General features: G+C 45.0%; 1 protein-coding gene and 1 long non-coding RNA gene across 2 annotated transcripts; both read right to left on the reverse strand.

Annotated features, from left to right (window-relative positions):
• Positions 1-1,095: 1,095 nt before the first annotated feature.
• LOC142916504 (uncharacterized) lies at positions 1,096-4,857 on the reverse strand. Its single transcript, XM_076061635.1, has 2 exons — positions 4,719-4,857; positions 1,096-3,944 (listed from the first exon to the last, which is right to left on the reverse strand). Exons 1-2 carry the CDS (start codon positions 4,784-4,786, stop codon positions 2,777-2,779), a joined length of 1,236 nt encoding a protein of 411 aa, XP_075917750.1. The 5' UTR covers positions 4,787-4,857; the 3' UTR covers positions 1,096-2,776.
• Positions 4,858-7,213: 2,356 nt separating this feature from the next.
• On the reverse strand, positions 7,214-12,760 carry LOC142916487 (uncharacterized). The gene is made up of 3 exons (XR_012936518.1): positions 12,681-12,760; positions 9,883-9,947; positions 7,214-8,235 (listed from the first exon to the last, which is right to left on the reverse strand). It is a non-coding gene; the product is annotated as an uncharacterized LOC142916487 (long non-coding RNA).
• Between the last annotated feature and the right edge of the window lie 3,706 nt (positions 12,761-16,466).

Raw genomic sequence — 16,466 nt, forward strand, 5'->3', positions numbered from 1 at the left:
GTTGGTAGATTGCAGGCAATTATCTTCTCAGCAGTGTGGATGATACGCTGCAGTCTGCTCTTGTTCTTGGCAGTGGCAGCAGCGTACCAGTCGGTTATGGAGGATGTGAGGATGGATTCAATGATCGCTGTATAGAATTGCACCAGCATTGTCTTTGGCAGGTTGAATTTCTTCAGCTGCCGTAGAAAGTACATCCTCTGTGCAGTGTGCTTAACAGCGGATGTCAAACAAGCCACTGTGTCACTCACAACGCACATTGCATGTTGGTGTCACGGTCAAAATTGTGGCAATTCCAGTAACACTATCCAGAAACTCCACAGGGAGATGACGCGTCAATGATCGCCCCCTACCGACAGACTCATGTCTCGTGCAGGCTGGTGCAGGGCCACCTTGTGCCACACAGGGGCAGCTGCCACTAGGGGGCCCCCTTCCATTGTTTGAGATGAGGTTCGATACGAAACACCGAGTTGGTGAGGCAATTAGGCAAGCGACTTATGAGTGCAAATGTGTTGTTTATAACGTAGTGAATGCTTGGGAGCTTAATTGTCTCTCTCTCCTGCTCACAGATTTACCCAGCCCACAGCTCCACAGATACCAGCCGCTCTTCCTGGGCAGGTTCGGTTACGTACGGTGCGAAATAAGTTCCAGATACACACACAGAGACTCACACATACCCATAGATTATCATGGTTGGCTAGGTATGGTGCGAAATAAGTTATACACACACAGAGACCCATATATTAACACGGTTGGCTAGGTATGGTGCGAAAGAAGTTATACACACACAGAGACCCATGGATTAACACGGTTGGCTACGTACGGTGCGAAAGTTACAGATAAACAAGTTTGAGTCGCGGGCCGTGGAAGTTGACCGGGCGCGTGTTGCTACTGACAGTCGTTGAATACGGTTGGATAGACGCTGATAGAGAGACACACACACAGACAAGAGAGGCGGACAGACACAGACAAGAGGAACACAGAAACGACAGAGAGACACAGGCAGAAAGAAACACAGAGGCAAACAGATGACACAGACGGACAGAGAGATGTTGAATCGAACACACTGAACTCGCTCCATTGAAAGAGATTCCTCGATCTTTGCAATGCCCGGAAGTCATTCTTATTTTTATTGATTTAATTGCGTGTGGTGTGTACGTGCAGGCAATGTGGGATATCGATGTACACAGATATGAACAAGATCAGCAGACAAGACGTCTTTAATTTAATCGGTCTCTCCACGAAACAAAGGAATGTTGAACACAAAATATAAATCCCACGGCCTTCGTGCGAGTCCATAATTACTGCAGCATTGCTTCAGTGCAAGCCAACTGTGGACCGGTTTTGGTGGACAATGTCTCAACAGCAGTGGGGCTTGCTTCAAGCCATGGTTGTGAACATCCAGATGTTAATCAGCAAGGAGCACTTCTAGTCCGAGCTCGACAAAATCTACGTCAACACGTAAGACAAAATTATAATTCGTGTTGTAAAGAATGTATCTCCTCTACGTGTAACTTTAAGGTGGTATGCCTTGTAACTGATGAATGATCCGAGTGTGCTTTCTATGTCAAAGACAATGAGTTGCTCCAGATGCTTCCTGAAACACAAAAATAGCCTTTGACCTGTATCACAAGAACAACGGGTCTCACCTGAGTTATCTATACAGGTTACTTCCAAACACACACACACACTTTGTCCTAACATCACTTATTCAATGTTTGACCCTTATAAAAAATAAAGTGATGCATGTACACACAATATCAGACAAGTGTTCATTCTAAATTATTGACAGGAATTTTAACAAAATGTAATTACTGCAGTGAAATATACTGCATCAGATAACATCTGATTAAGAAACTATTTTAAAAAAATATGCAGCGTCTGCTTAACAGTGGATGTAAAACATACTATTGTAGTGTCATTCAAAACGAGTAGGCCATTCATGCTGGCTAATTCTAAACATTAGCGACAAATTACAAAACTGAGATGAAACATCAATCATCGCCCCCTACTGACAGCCTCTTGTTCACATAATCTTTGGTTCTTTCAGTAAAGTCACGTAGGTAGAAAAAATAATAGATCACGACGTTTCGATCGTAACACAAGCGGTCGTCCTCAGGCGGAAAAAATAATAAATGCAGGCCGGTGCAGGGCCACTACCCTGTGCCACACAGGGGCAGCTGCTACTTGGGGATGCTCTTCGAGTGTTTCAGACGAGATCCGAAACTCCGAGTTGCCGAGGCGATTAAGCAAGCACCGAATGAATGCAATTATTATAACATAGTGAATGCTTGGGGGCTTCTTGGCTCTCGCTCCTGGTCAGAGATCTCCCCAACCCACGGGCCCACAAAGACTGGCCGCTCGCTCTTACTCTGCAGGTTGAACCTAGGAATTGAGTGTTCAACTTCACATTCTTTTCATTAAAGGCCTGTGACAAAGGTGCATCTATTGTAGCGACCGTCTCAAGCTTACACATCTACCGGGTCTCCATTTGACTTTGTATTGTCTAGGAGCAAGTCCACCCACACCTCCACTTCCATGAATTGCTGGGAGTTGCCTCGCTCTGCCTCAGTCAGAATTCACCTCTGGCTTCACGTTGCCTCCATCAATGTGAAGGTCCGATTTTGGAGTTGAATCATCTTCACATTTCACCATCACCTCTTCCCTCTTCACCATCACCTCTTCATATTTCACCTTGATACCTTTAAAAGTGTCCAAGCTGGGATTTTCTTCCGGTTCGTGTTTCATGAGGGATGGGCTTATTGTAGCACTTTGACTTTCACAAGCTGATTTCAGACTCCACTCCTTGCAGATCTTCTGATGCTTCTGTGTTCTCTGGTGTACTTGAAGATTTTATGAATGTGCAAACGCCTTCCTGCAGAGTGCACCTGAAGGGTTTCTCTCCTGTGTGTATTCTCTGGTGTGTTACAAGAGGAGATGACTGTGCAAACGCCTTCCCACACACACTGCACTTGAAGGGTTTCTCTCCCGTGTGTGTTCTCTGGTGTACTTTAAGATGTAGTGACTGTGAAAACGCCTTCCCGCACAGAGTGCACTTGAAGGGTTTCTCTCCCGTGTGTGTTCTCTCGTGTACTTGAAGATGTGGTGACCGTGCAAACATCCCGCACAAAATGCACCTGAAGGGTTTCTCTCCTGTGTGTGTTCTCTGGTGTTTTTTAAGAACAGTTGAATGTGAAAATGCCTTCCCACACACAGTGCACTTGAAGGGTTTCTCTCCCGTGTGTGTACTCTGGTGTCTTTGCAGACTTGATGAATGTGCAAACGCCTTCCCACACACAGTGCACCTGAAGGGTTTCTCTCCCGTGTGTGTTCTCTCGTGTACTTGAAGATTTGATGACCGTGCAAACATCATCCCGCACAAAATGCACCTGAAGGGTTTCTCTCCTGTGTGTGTTCTCTGGTATTTTTTAAGAACAGTTGACTGTGAAAATGCCTTCCCACACACAGTGCACTTGAATGGTTTCTCTCCTGTGTGTGTTCTCTGGTGTTTTTTAAGAACAGTTGACTGTGAAAATGCCTTCCCACACACAGTGCACTTGAAGGGTTTCTCTCCCGTGTGTGTTCTCTGGTGTCTTTGCAGACTTGATGAATGTGCAAACGCCTTCCCGCACATCGTGCACCTGAAGGGTTTCACTCCCGTGTGTGTTCTCTGGTGTTCTTTAAGATGTGGGGACTGTGCAAATGCCATCCCACACACACTGCACTTGAACGGTTTCTCTCCCGTGTGTGTTCTCTGGTGTGTTTGCAGATTTGATGACTGTGAAAATGCCTTCCCACACACAGTGCACTTGAAGGGTTTCTCTCCTGTGCGAGTTCTCTGGTGCTGTGTCAAATTTCCAGTCCGATCCGTGCTGTATGCACGCTGGTCGCATTGTTGACTTGTCATACCGAGCTGTGCTGACTGCATTTGCTCCATCAGACCAATTCTGCGGAGGAAGCGTCAGAAGAAGCGTCAGCTGCAGACAGAAAAAAATTAACATACACACAATCTACACGTCAGTATCGAGGCACAGAGGAATGCATATATAGTCACATGTGACTTACACGTCTATATTCATATATTCATGATGTAGTAAAAACGTTTCCCAAATTCATCACAGGGCTGTGATGGCACACAATGAGAGGGAAACTGGTTATAAACATGCCTGGAAGCCCTCGTATCTTCAAAATGAATGTTAACCCAAAACTCCGAGCACACAATTTCGGCTGTCTGGCTACAAAAGGAATATTTATGAGAGCTAAATTCAGCTGACATAGCAAAGGGTGTTGAAAACAATACTATTTGTGTTAGGCAGAAATGCATAAATCAACGTTCAATCGCAACTTAGAGGTGTGAATCCAGGCTCAGATGTCCTTGAATGCGGGAGATGAACAGTTCCGACTTCAGCTGAATGTGTGTGCTGTGTTAACTTCCTGTTTCCATTCATATAAAGAGTTCCAGAGGAAAACAAAACTAAACTATTGTTATAATATAACCTCCGTGTTCAACAAAGTTAATAGACGTTACTGCAAACACAAACTGTACACTGTCACTGGGTAAACAGGCGGTGGCGTGTCTAGAATCACGCCTGGCCACCTTCATCTGCTTGGCATGAATGCTTCCTCACTCCACCAAGTAATTAATCGAGGATTAACGAACACAGCCGAGGCTAACTGGAGTTTGCGTGTCTCTCTCCGTGGTGAGATGTTAACTACCTCACCTGGTATACAGGAAGTCGTGGGTTCGATCCCGACCCTGACGCCTGCTGTATATTTGGAGTTTGCGCATCTCTCCGCTGAGTATCTTTGACCGATAGACATTGACACACGTATTCTTGTTGATTTCGGTAAAGTTACGTAGATAGAAAATAACAATAACAGATAATGCAATTACATTAAATAAAGACCACTTGTGTTGCGATCAAAACGTGAGTTGTTTTGCTTTATTTACAATTTATTTTTCATTTATTTTCATTGTCATTTTTATATTACTTTCTATCTACGTGACTTTACGGAAAGAACCAAGAATATTAATTCCTGCAGTCACCAAAGTTTTAAGTCAAAACATTCACACACGTTGACAAAGCTTCACCTTGTGTTGTTGTGGGCAGGTCGCTTCTGATAACAAGAGCGGTATAGCAGCTCAAGCGGGCTTGGCCTGGTGAAAAAAATAAAAACTGCGTGAATATTTACAATAAAACAAAGTTACAAAGTGGCGAGCCGGGTGAAGACAAATTAAACTTAAGCGAGATAATTAAAGTGAACGCAATCAGGCGAGGGCAGGAGGCATGGCCCCGCATGGCTAGGCCCCGCGTTGTAAAGTTCCAACCTGGACATCGATTCCCATGCTCGCTGCTACTCAACTGACATCCCTACGAGAGAGCGAGGCTCTACCTTGGTAAACAACAACAACAACAACCACCACCACAACCACCACCACCACAATCGCAATGAGAATTTCTCACCTCGGATTTCAGTGCAGGAAGCGATAGCTTCCGGTTACCTCGTGACGTCACGCGGGTAAGCAGGTAACGTGACATCACATCCGGGGTACGAGACACGCTCCTCCCACAATGAGCTGCTCCGTAAATAAATAACTTATAGAATGCATAAATTATGCTACTGTTACCCGTCCCATATGTCGTGGGGTGCTGAACCCGTCGAAAAAAACTCGCGACGGCTTTGACGAATACATTATGTTAATGAGCCGCCAGTCCTGGGCGTAGCTTTGCCCAAATAAGGATTGGCACTGGAAGGAAATCGACAGTGACCCAAGCGGAGGTGACGTCATGTTCAATAGCGCGGTGGACGGGGGAGGGGTGAATACCTTGGTGACATGACGTCACTAGCGAGGGACATCTCCCCCTGGCGTTTCACGCCGATGAGGTGCTGCTGAGTAGTGACGTTACAGAGCGGGATTGGAAATTAAGTTGATTTAGATTCATTTTCCATTGCTCCCTCCCTTGAACTCAGCAACAACGTGGACATTGCATCCCACTGGGATTTTTAGCACACAGCGTTGGTGTACGGTGCTTTTTTCAGGAACATTTTGCTGTTTTTTTCATGGATTTTCTGTTTGCAGAGTCACACAAAGTAGTCACTTTAAGATGTGTTTCTTGTTCGTGTTTGTTGTGGTTGCACTTGATTCAAGAGCCGAATGGCTCACAGGGGTATACCAAAATATATAAACTGAAATTATTGTGTACACTCTGTGTGTGTGTACACTGTGTGTGTGTGCACTGTGTGTACACTGTGTGCGTGTACACTGTATACACTGTGTGTGTACACTGTATGTGTGTACACTGTGGGGGGCATAGTCATCTCAGTCGACCAATGGGCATCTTTTCATCAATTTATTATTTTCCAATTTTCTTGTTTTAGTTATTTTCTATTTACGTGACTTTACCGAAAGAACCAAGAATGTGGTAGCACATTCTCTATTTATTGCAGACGATCAAGGTTAAAATCCGACAGGCACACCTGGCTACCCCAGTAACATTCACCACAATATGCGCAGTCTGCTAAACGGCAGATGTAAAACATAACGTGTCATTCACAACGCACAGGTCATTGCATGCTGGTGTCACGGTCAAAATTGGGTTAATTCCAAACATTATCCAGAAACTCCACAACGGAGACACGCACCCCCTGTACCAACGACGGAGGCGCAGGGACAGACGCTCGATTACATTGGAATCGATCTGCAGACGGCCAGCAGCTCCGTGTCGCCTCATCTCGATCCCGCAATCCCAACCAGGTGAAAGTCCGCATCGAACCGAACCCCCGGCAAGGCCATCTAACTTAACGACGAGAGAACATTCACACGAAATGTCCTTCTCAACGAAGTCTTCCGGATGTAAAATGAAATAAGCTTTTAATGAAGAAATAACAATCATCTAATTCAAAACACAACACGATTCAAAGATGTTTCATTTTAAAACTTCAAAACGGAGCACGGGGCGCTTGCGTGAATGCGTCCTTCGTGTGCCGTAAATGTTGTGACTTTCCTGGCCGAAGGCCCTAAAATGCTTGGACCCTTATTGGTGCACAGCGTCTCAACTGCAACAGTGGGGCTTGCTTCAACCGATGGTTACGAACATCCAGACGTGAATCAGCAAGGTGCATTTCTAGTCCCAGTTAGACAAAATCTACGTCAACACGTAAGACAAAACTACAATTCGTGTTGTAGAGAATGTACCTCCTCCTATACGTGTAACTTTCAAATGGTATGCCTTGTAACTGATTAATGATCCGAGCGTGCTCCCTATTACGAAGACAATGAGTTGCTCCAGAGGCAGATGCTTCGTGAAACACAAAAGTACCCTTTGACCTGTATCACAAGAACAACGGGTCTCACCTGAGTTCTCTGTACAGGTTGCTTCCAAACACACACACACTTTGTCCTAACATCACTTATTCAATGTTTGACCCTCAGACAAAATGTTACATGCATACGCACAATCAGAAAAGTATTCATTCTAAATTATTGACAGGCATTTGAACAAAATTGAATTACTGCAGTGAAATAGACTGCATCAGGTTACATCGTATTAACAAGAAGCTGTTTTAAAAAAAAATATGCACCGTCTGCTGAACAGTGTATGTACAACGTACTATTGCCATTTGCACGCTGGCGTCTCGGTCAAAATTGATAACATTCTAAACATTACCTACAAAGTCACGTAGAAGGGAAATAATAAGATAATAAAATAATCAAATAAAATTCTCACGACGTTCGCAAGCAGCCGAAACGTCGTGAGAATTATATTATGTTTAATTTTTATTATCTTATTATTTCCCTTCTACGTGACTTTACCGAAAAAACCAAGAAGATGAATCCCTGCAGTCACGAAAGCTTTAAATCGAAAAATTACCTACAACCTATACAACTAAGATGCCACATCAACCAACGCCCCCTACTGACAGGCTCTTGTTCACATGCAGGCCGGTGCAGGGCCACCACCTTGTGCCACACAGGGGCAGCTGCTACTTGGGGATGCTCTTCGAGTGTCTGAAACGAGATACAAAACTCCGAGTTGCTGAGACAATCTAGAAGAAGATGAATCCCTGCAGTCACGAAAGCTTTAAATCGAAAAATTACCTACAACCTCCACAACTAAGATGCCACATCAACAAACGCCCCCTACTGACAGGCTCTTGTTCACATGCAGGCCGGTGCAGGGCCACCACCTTGTGCCACACAGGGGCAGCTGCTACTTGGGGATGCTCTTCGAGTGTCTGAAACGAGATACAAAACTCCGAGTTGCTGAGACAATCTAGATTTGAAGTTTGTGACTGCAGGGATCCATACTCCTTAGTTCTTTCGGTAAAGTCACGTAGGGGCGATTAAGCAGGCACCATATAAATGCAATTGATAAAATAGTGAATGCTTGGGAGCTTATTGGCTCTCGCTCCTGGTTAGAGATATCCCCAATCCACAGGTCCACAAAGACTGGCCGCTCTTACTCTGCAGGTTGAACCTAGGAATTGAGTGTTCAACTTCACATTCTTGTCATTAAAGGCCTGTGACAAAGGTGCATCTATAGTAGCGACATCGTCTCTGGCTTACACATCTACCGGGTCTCCACTTGACTTTGTATTGTCTCGGAGGAAGTCCACCCACACCTCCACTTCCACAAACTGCTGGGAGTTTCCTCGCTCTGCCTCACAGTCAGAATTCTCCTCCTGCTTCACGTTGCCTCCATTAATGTGAAGGTCCCATTTTGGAGTTGAATCTTCATCTTCACATTTCACCTTCACTTATTCGCTCTTCACCATCACTTCTTCACATTTCACCTTCACTTCTTCACTCTTCACCATCACTTCTTCCCTCTTCACCATCACCTCTTCATATTTCAACACATTACATAAAATCCGTAATCTGGTTCCGTCTGTAAAAGATGTGATTCCAGACATACAATACCCTGGTGTCTACAAACTAAGTTGCCTCTGTGGTAGTAGTTACATTGGAGAAACCAAACGCCATATCTCGGACCGCATTCGTGAACATAAAGCAGACCTTAAACACGGTAGGACCAACACCTCGGCCGTAGCAGATCATTGTTATAATTCAGTAGGCTCACATGACATTGACTTCTCCAAGACGGAGGTTCTTTGTAAGCCATCTGGCTTCCATGAGAGATTCGTTCATGAGGCTATCCACATATACAAACACAGAGACAATTTCAACCGAGAAGATGGATTCTATCTTAGCAATCATTGGAAAGATTTGATAAATCATTTCAGTTCTTGATTGATTGTTCACGCTTACAGTGGCTTTCAGACAGCATACATAAAAACAAATTTCGTCTCCCCCCTCCTCTTTTCAAAAAATAGATGGACTAGTCCTGGGCAAACTGCCAATCGTTGCGCGTGACGCAAACGTTTTTTTTAAAATATATATAAATAAATAAATATGCCGTTTTCAAAATACATTTATGCAAACCGACACACCTGATGATGACCGTTTGAGTTATGGTCGAAACGTCGTGAGAATTTTTTTATTGTTTTATATATATTTTGTTATTTTGTTGTTTCTCTTCAACGTGACTTTACCGAAAAAACTAAGAATATGAATTACTGCAGTCACGAAAGCTTTAAATCAAAATTTAAATCAAAACACGTATTCTTCTTTCTTTCGGTAAAGTTACGTAGATAGAAAATAACAATAACAGATAATACAATAACATTAAATAAAGTCCACTTGTATTGCTATCAAAACGTGAGTTTTTTGCTTTATTTACAATTTTTTAAATTATTTTTATTATCTGTTATTTTTATTTTATTTTCTATCTACGTGACTTTACCGAAAGAACCAAGAATATTAATTCCTGCAGTCACCAAAGTTTTAAGTCAAAACATTCACACACGTTGACAAAGCCTCACCTTGTGTTGTTGTGGGCAGGTCGCTTCTGATAACAAGAGCGGTATAGCAGCTCAAGCGGCTTGGCCTGGTGAAAAAAATAAAAACTGCGTGAATATTGACAATAAAACAAAGTTACAAAGTGGCGAGCCGGGTGAAGACAAATTAAACTTAATCAGAAAGGGTTTTATTCGCCATGTAAGTTCACACCGACACGGAATTTACTTTGGCAGGATGGTGCATACATTCAACATATAGGAATCTAAAATCTTAAATAAGTTTTAAACAAGTCTTACTATAATAAGGGTTAAAAGTCTAACACTAAGGGGCTGAAGTATATAAAATTAAATAAATCGAATATAAAATAGCTTTAAGATATAATTTAAAAATACAAATAGGGAAACATAGTTAATATCAGCAACGTGTCGTTATGTAGATCAAATGTTAAAAACAGTGTTAGCCCTTGGCCTTGTTTAACAGGCCAGCAGCAGATGGGAAGAAACTGTTTTTATGGCGTGAGGTTTTGGTCCTGATGGACCGAAGCCTTCTGCCGGAGGGGAGTAGCTGAAACAGAGAGTGTCCAGGGTGGGAGAAATCGGCCATAATCTTCCTCGCTCGCCTCATAGACCTTGTCGTGTGCAGGTCCTCGAGGGTCGGTAGATTGCAGGCAATTACCTTCTCAGCAGTGTGGATGATACGCTGCAGTCTGCTCTTGTCCTTGGCAGTGGCAGCAGCGTACCAGACGGTTATGGAGGAGGTGAGGATGGATTCAATGATCGCTGTATAGAATTGCACCATCATTGTCTTTGGCAGGTTGAATTTCTTCAGCTGCCGTAGAAAGTACATCCTCTGTTGAGCTTTCTTGGTGAGGGAGCTGATGTTCAATTCCCACTTGAGGTCCCGGGAGAGAATAGTGCCCAGGAAGCGGAAGGACTCTACAATTTTTACTGGGGAGTCTAACAGGGTGATGGGGGTGAGTGGTGCTGTATTCTTCCTGAAGTCCACAACCATCTCAACTGTCTTTAGAGCATTTAGCTCTAAGTTGTTCTGGCTACACCAGGTCACCAGATTGTCAGCTTCCCACCTATAGTCAGACTCATCCCCACCAGAGATCAGCCCAATGAGGGTGGTGTCATCCGCAAACTTCAATAGTTTGACGGACAGATGATTGGAGGTGCAGCTGTTGGTATACAGGGAGAAGAGCAGAGGGGAAAGGACGCAGCCCTGAGGAGTTCCGGTGCTGATGGACCTGGAGCCAGAGACTTGTGTTCCCAGCTTAACGCACTGCTTCCTGTCAGACAGGAAGTCTGTGATCCATTTACAGGTGGTGTATGGCACGTTCAGCTGGAAGAGCTTGTCCTGAAGCAGGGCAGGGATGATGGTGTTGAAGGCAGAGCTGAAGTCCACAAACAGGATCCTGGCGTAGGATGCTGGGGCGTCCAGATGCTGTAGGGTGAAGTGGAGGGCCATGTTAACTGCATCGTCCACAGACCTGTTGGCTCTGTAGGCAAACTGAAGGGGGTCCAGGAGAGGGTCTGTGATGGCTTTGAGGTGTGCCAGGACCAGGCGCTCAAAAGACTTCATTACCACAGATGTAAGGGCGACCGGTCTGTAATCATTTAGTCCTGTTGGCCTTAGCTTTTTGGGCACAGGGATGATGGTGGAGGACTTGAGACATGCTGGTACATGGCATGTCTCCAGGGAGGTGTTAAAGATGTTGGTGAACACCGGAGACAGCTGGTCAGCGCAGTGCCTGAGGGTGGCTGGAGAGACAGAGTCCGGCCCGGCTGCTTTGCGTGGATTCTGCCTCTTGAAAAGTCTATTAACTTCTCCCTCCTGAAAGGAGATAGTCGTCTCTGTAGTATTGGTGGGGGATGGGGCCTCTTGGGTTGGAAGGGGTGGTTCAGGACAGTCCAATTGTCTTTCAAATCTACAGTAGAACTCGTTCAGGTCGTTGGCTAGGCGGGAGTCGTTAGTGGTGTGGGGGGCTCTGGGTTTGTAGTTGGTGATCTGCCTGAGCCCTCTCCAGACAGAAGCAGCGTCGTTTGTAGAGAACTGGTGTTTTAGTCTCTCTGAGTACAGTCGTTTAGCCTCTCTCACCGCTTTGCTAAACCTGTTCTTCGACTCCTTGAATCTGTCTCTATCTCCACTCCTAAACGCTTCCTCCTTCTCCAACCTCAACCTTCTGAGCTTTGCTGAGAACCAGGGCTTATTGTTGTTAAAGTTCACCCTGGTACGTGTTGGGATACAGCAGTCCTCACAGAAGCTGATGTAGGACGTCACAGCCTCTGTGAGTTCATCCAGACTATTGGTAGCAGTCGTGAACATATCCCAGTCAGTACAGTCTAAGCACGCCCGCAAATCTTCCACAGCCTCACTGGTCCACTGTTTAGATGTCCTCACAGCAGGTTTACAGAGTTTTAGTTTCTGCCTGTATGCAGGAATCAGGTGGACCATGGCATGGTCAGAGTGTCCTAGTGCTGCTCGGGGGACGGCGTGGTAGGCTCTACTGACTGTAGTGTAACAGTGATCCAGAGTGTTCCCTTCTCTGGTTGGGCATTTAATGAATTGTATGTATTTGGGGAGTTCGTGGCTGAGATTACCTTTGTTAAAGTCACCAAGTACGATAACCAACGAAACGCAATCAGGCGAGGGCAGGAGGCAAGGCCCCGCGTGATAGGCCCCGCGTTGTAAAGTTCCAACCTGGACATCGATTCCCATGCTCGCTGCTACTCAACTGACATCCCTACGAGAGAGAGAGGCTCTACCTTGGTAAACAACAACAACCACCACCACCACCACAACGATGAGAATTTCTCACCTCGGATTTCAGTGCAAGCGCGCAAACGGCAACTTCCTGTTACCTCGCGACCGCAGGAAGTAGTATGACGTCACTGCCCTTCCACGAGCGGCTAACTGAATAAATTATGTTAATCAGGCCGGCCCATACGTCGCGGGATGGGGGCGTGGGCGCTGAACCCGTCGCAATAAACTCGCGACGGCTTTAACGGTCACATTATGTTAATGAGCCACCGGTCACTGGGCGTAGCTGTGCCCAAATAAGGATTGCCACTGGAACGATATCGGCGGTAACCCGAGCGGAGGTGAAGTCACGCTCAAGAGCGCGGTGGACGGGGGAGGGGTGAAAACCTTGGTGACATGACGTCACTAGCGAGGTACACCTTACCCTGGCGTTTCACGCCGATGAGGTAATTAAGAGTGGGGACGTAACAGAGTTGGAGTTTAAGTTGATTTAGATTCATTTTCCATTGCTCCCTCGGGTGTGTGAGCTCAGCAACAACGTGGACATTATTGTGTATACACTGTGTGTGTGTGTACACTGTGTGTGTGTGTACACTGTGTATGTATGTACACTATGTGTATACACTGTGTATACACTGTGTGTGTACACTGTGTGTGTACAATGTGTGTGTGCATTGTGTGTACACTGTGTATATACACTGTGTGTATACACTGTGTATGCTGTGTGTGTACACTGTGTTTACACAATGTGTGTGTATACTGTGTGTGTACACTGTGTGTGTACACTGTGCAGTGTGTACACTGTGTGTGTGTACATTGTGTGTGTACACTGTGTGTATACACTGTGTGTGTGCACTGTGTGTGTGCACTGTGTGTGTGTACATTGTGTGTGTACACTGTGTGTGTACACTGTGTGTGTGTACATTGTGTGTGTGTACACTGTTTGTGTCCGCATTGAACCGAACCCCCGGCAAGGCCATCTACTTAATGACAAGAGAAAATTCACACGAAATGTCCTTTTCAATGAAGTCTTCCAGATGTAAATTGATACAAGCTTTTAATGAGGAAATAAAATCATCTAATTCAAAACACAACACAATTCAAAGATGTTTCATTTTAAAACTTCAAAAACGGAGCATGGGGTACCTGCGTGAATGCGTCCTTCGTGTGCAAATGTTGTGACTTTCCTGGCCTGAAGGCCATCAATGTGTTGGACCCTTATTGGTGCACAGCGTCTCAACAACAGCAGTGGGGTTTGCTTCAACCGATGGTTACGAACATCCAGACGTGAATCAGCAAGGAGCATTTCTAGTCCTAGTTAGACAAAATCTACGTCAACACGTAAGACAAAACTACAATTCGTGTTGTAGAGAATGTACCTCCTCCTATACGTGTAACTTTTAAGTGGTATGCCTTGTAATTGATAAATGATCCGAGCATGCTCCCTATTTCAAAGACGATGAGTTTCTCCAGATGCTTCGTGGAACACAAAAGTACCCTTTGACCAGTATCACAAGAACAACGGGTCTCACCTGAGTTCTCTGTACAGGTTACTTTCAAACAAACACACACACACACTTTGTCCTAACATCACTTAATCAATGTTTGACCCTTATAGATCAAATGTTACAAGTATGCACAAAACCAGACAAGTATACATTCTAAATTATTGACAGGCATATTAACAAAATTGGATTACTGCAGTGAAATATACTGCATCACATTACATCGTATTAACAAGAAGCTTTTTAAAAAAGTTGCACAGTCTGCTTCACCATGTATGTAAAACATACTATTGTGTCATTCAAAACGAGTAGGCCATTGCATGCTGGCGTCTGAGTGAAAATGTAGCAAATTCTAAACATTACCTACAAACTACACAACTGAGATGACACATCAATCATCGCCCCCTACTGACAGGCTCTTGTCCACATGCAGGCCCACCTTGTGCCACACAGGGGCAGCTGCTACTTGGGGATGCTCTTTGAGTGTTTCAGGCGAGGTACGACACAAAACTCCGAGTTGCCGAGGCGGTTGAGGAAGCACCGTGTAAAAGCAATTATTATGACATAGTGAATGCTTGGGAGCTTATTGGCTCTTGCTCCTGGTTAGAGATCTACCCAACCCACGGGCCCACAAAGTGTTCAAATTCACATTCTTGTCATTAAAGGCCTGTGACAAAGGTGCATCTATTGTAGCGACATCGTCTCTGGCTTACACATCTACCGGGTCTCCACTTGACTTTGGATTGTCTCGGAGGAAGTCCACCCACACCTCCACTTCCACAAACTGCTGGGAGTTGCCTCGCTCTGCCTCACAGTCAGAATTCTCCTCCTGCTTCACGTTGCCTCCATCGATGTGAAGGTCCCATTTTGGAGTTGAATCTTCATCTTCACATTTCACCTTCACTTCTTCCATCTTTACCATCACTTCTTCCCTCTTCACCATCACCTCTTCATATTTCACCTCGATACCTTTAAAAGTGTCCAAGCTGGGATTTTCGTCCGGTTCTTGTTTCATGAGGGATGGGCTTATTGTGGCACTTTGACTTTCACAAGCTGATTTCAGATTCCACTCCTTGCAGACCTTCTGATGCTTCTGTGTTCTCTGGTGTACTTGAAGATTTTATGAATGTGCAAACGCCTTCCCGCAGAGTGCACCTGAAGGGTTTCTCTCCCGTGTGTGTTCTCTGGTGTACTTTAAGATGTGATGACTGTGCAAACATCATCCCACACAGAGTGTACCTCAAGGGTTTCTCTCCTGTCTGTGTTCTCTGGTGTACTTGAAGATTTGATGAATGTGCAAATGCCTTCACACACACAGTGCACTTGAAGGGTTTCTCTCCCGTGTGTGTTCTCTGGTGTTTTTTAAGAGCAGATGACTGTGAAAATGTCTTCCCACAAACACTGCACTTGAAGGGTTTCTCTCCCGTGTGTGTTCTCTGGTGTTTTTTAAGAGTAGATGAATCTAAAAATGTCTTCCCACACACACTGCACCTGAAGGGTTTCTCTCCCGTGTGTGTTCTCTGGTGTTTTTTAAGAGCAGATGAATCAGAAAATGTCTTCCCACACACACTGCACAAGAAGGGTTTCTCTCCCGTGTGTGTTCTCTGGTGTTTTTTAAGAGCAGATGACCGTGAAAATGCCTTCACACACACACTGCACTTGAAGGGTTTCTCTCCTGTGTGTGTTCTCTGGTGTTTTTTAAGAGTAGATGAATCTGAAAATGTCCTCCCACACACACTGCACTTGAAGGGTTTCTCTCCCGTGTGTGTTCTCTGGTGTCTTTGAAGATGAGATGAATCTGAAAATGCCTTCCCACACACACTGCACTTGAAGGGTTTCTCTCCCGTGTGTGTTCTCTGGTGTGTTTTAAGAGCAAATGAATCTGAAAATGCCTTCCCCCACACACTGTACTTGAAGGGTTTCTCTCCCGTGTGTGTTCTCTGGTGAATTTTAAGAGCAGATGACTGTGAAAATGCCTTCCCACACACAGTGCACTTGAAGGGTTTCTCTCCTGTGTGTGTTCTCTGGTGTTTTTTAACAGTCGATGAATCTGAAAATGCCTTGTCACACACAGTGCACTTGAAGGGTTTCTCTCCTGTGCGAGTTCTCTGGTGCTGTGTCAAATTTCCAGTCCGATCCGTGCCGTATGCACGCTGGTCGCATTGTTGACTTGTCGTACCCAGCTGCTGTGCTGACTGCCTTTGCTCCATCAGACCAGCGTCAGCTGCAGACAGAAAATAAGAATATCCACACCATCGACACGTCAGTATCGAGCCATGGAGGAATTAATATATAGTCACACGTGACTTACACGTCTATATTCATTCATGTATTCATGA

This window comes from Petromyzon marinus, unplaced genomic scaffold (genome assembly GCF_048934315.1).
Source record: "Petromyzon marinus isolate PM22_M1 ecotype Great Lakes invasive population unplaced genomic scaffold, UKy_Petmar_22M1.pri1.0 PM_G_Scaffold_39, whole genome shotgun sequence".
Taxonomy (NCBI): Eukaryota; Metazoa; Chordata; class Hyperoartia; order Petromyzontiformes; family Petromyzontidae; genus Petromyzon; species Petromyzon marinus.

Bases quoted from the DNA above. Each gene is read 5' to 3' on its own strand.
- LOC142916504 (XM_076061635.1), bottom strand. From the start codon at position 4,786: ATGCGCAAACTCCAAATATACAGCAGGCGTCAGGGTCGGGATCGAACC. The intron at 3,945-4,718 runs GTGAGGTAGTTA...CTTCCTCCGCAG, and splicing joins CACGACTTCCTGTATACCAG to AATTGGTCTGATGGAGCAAA.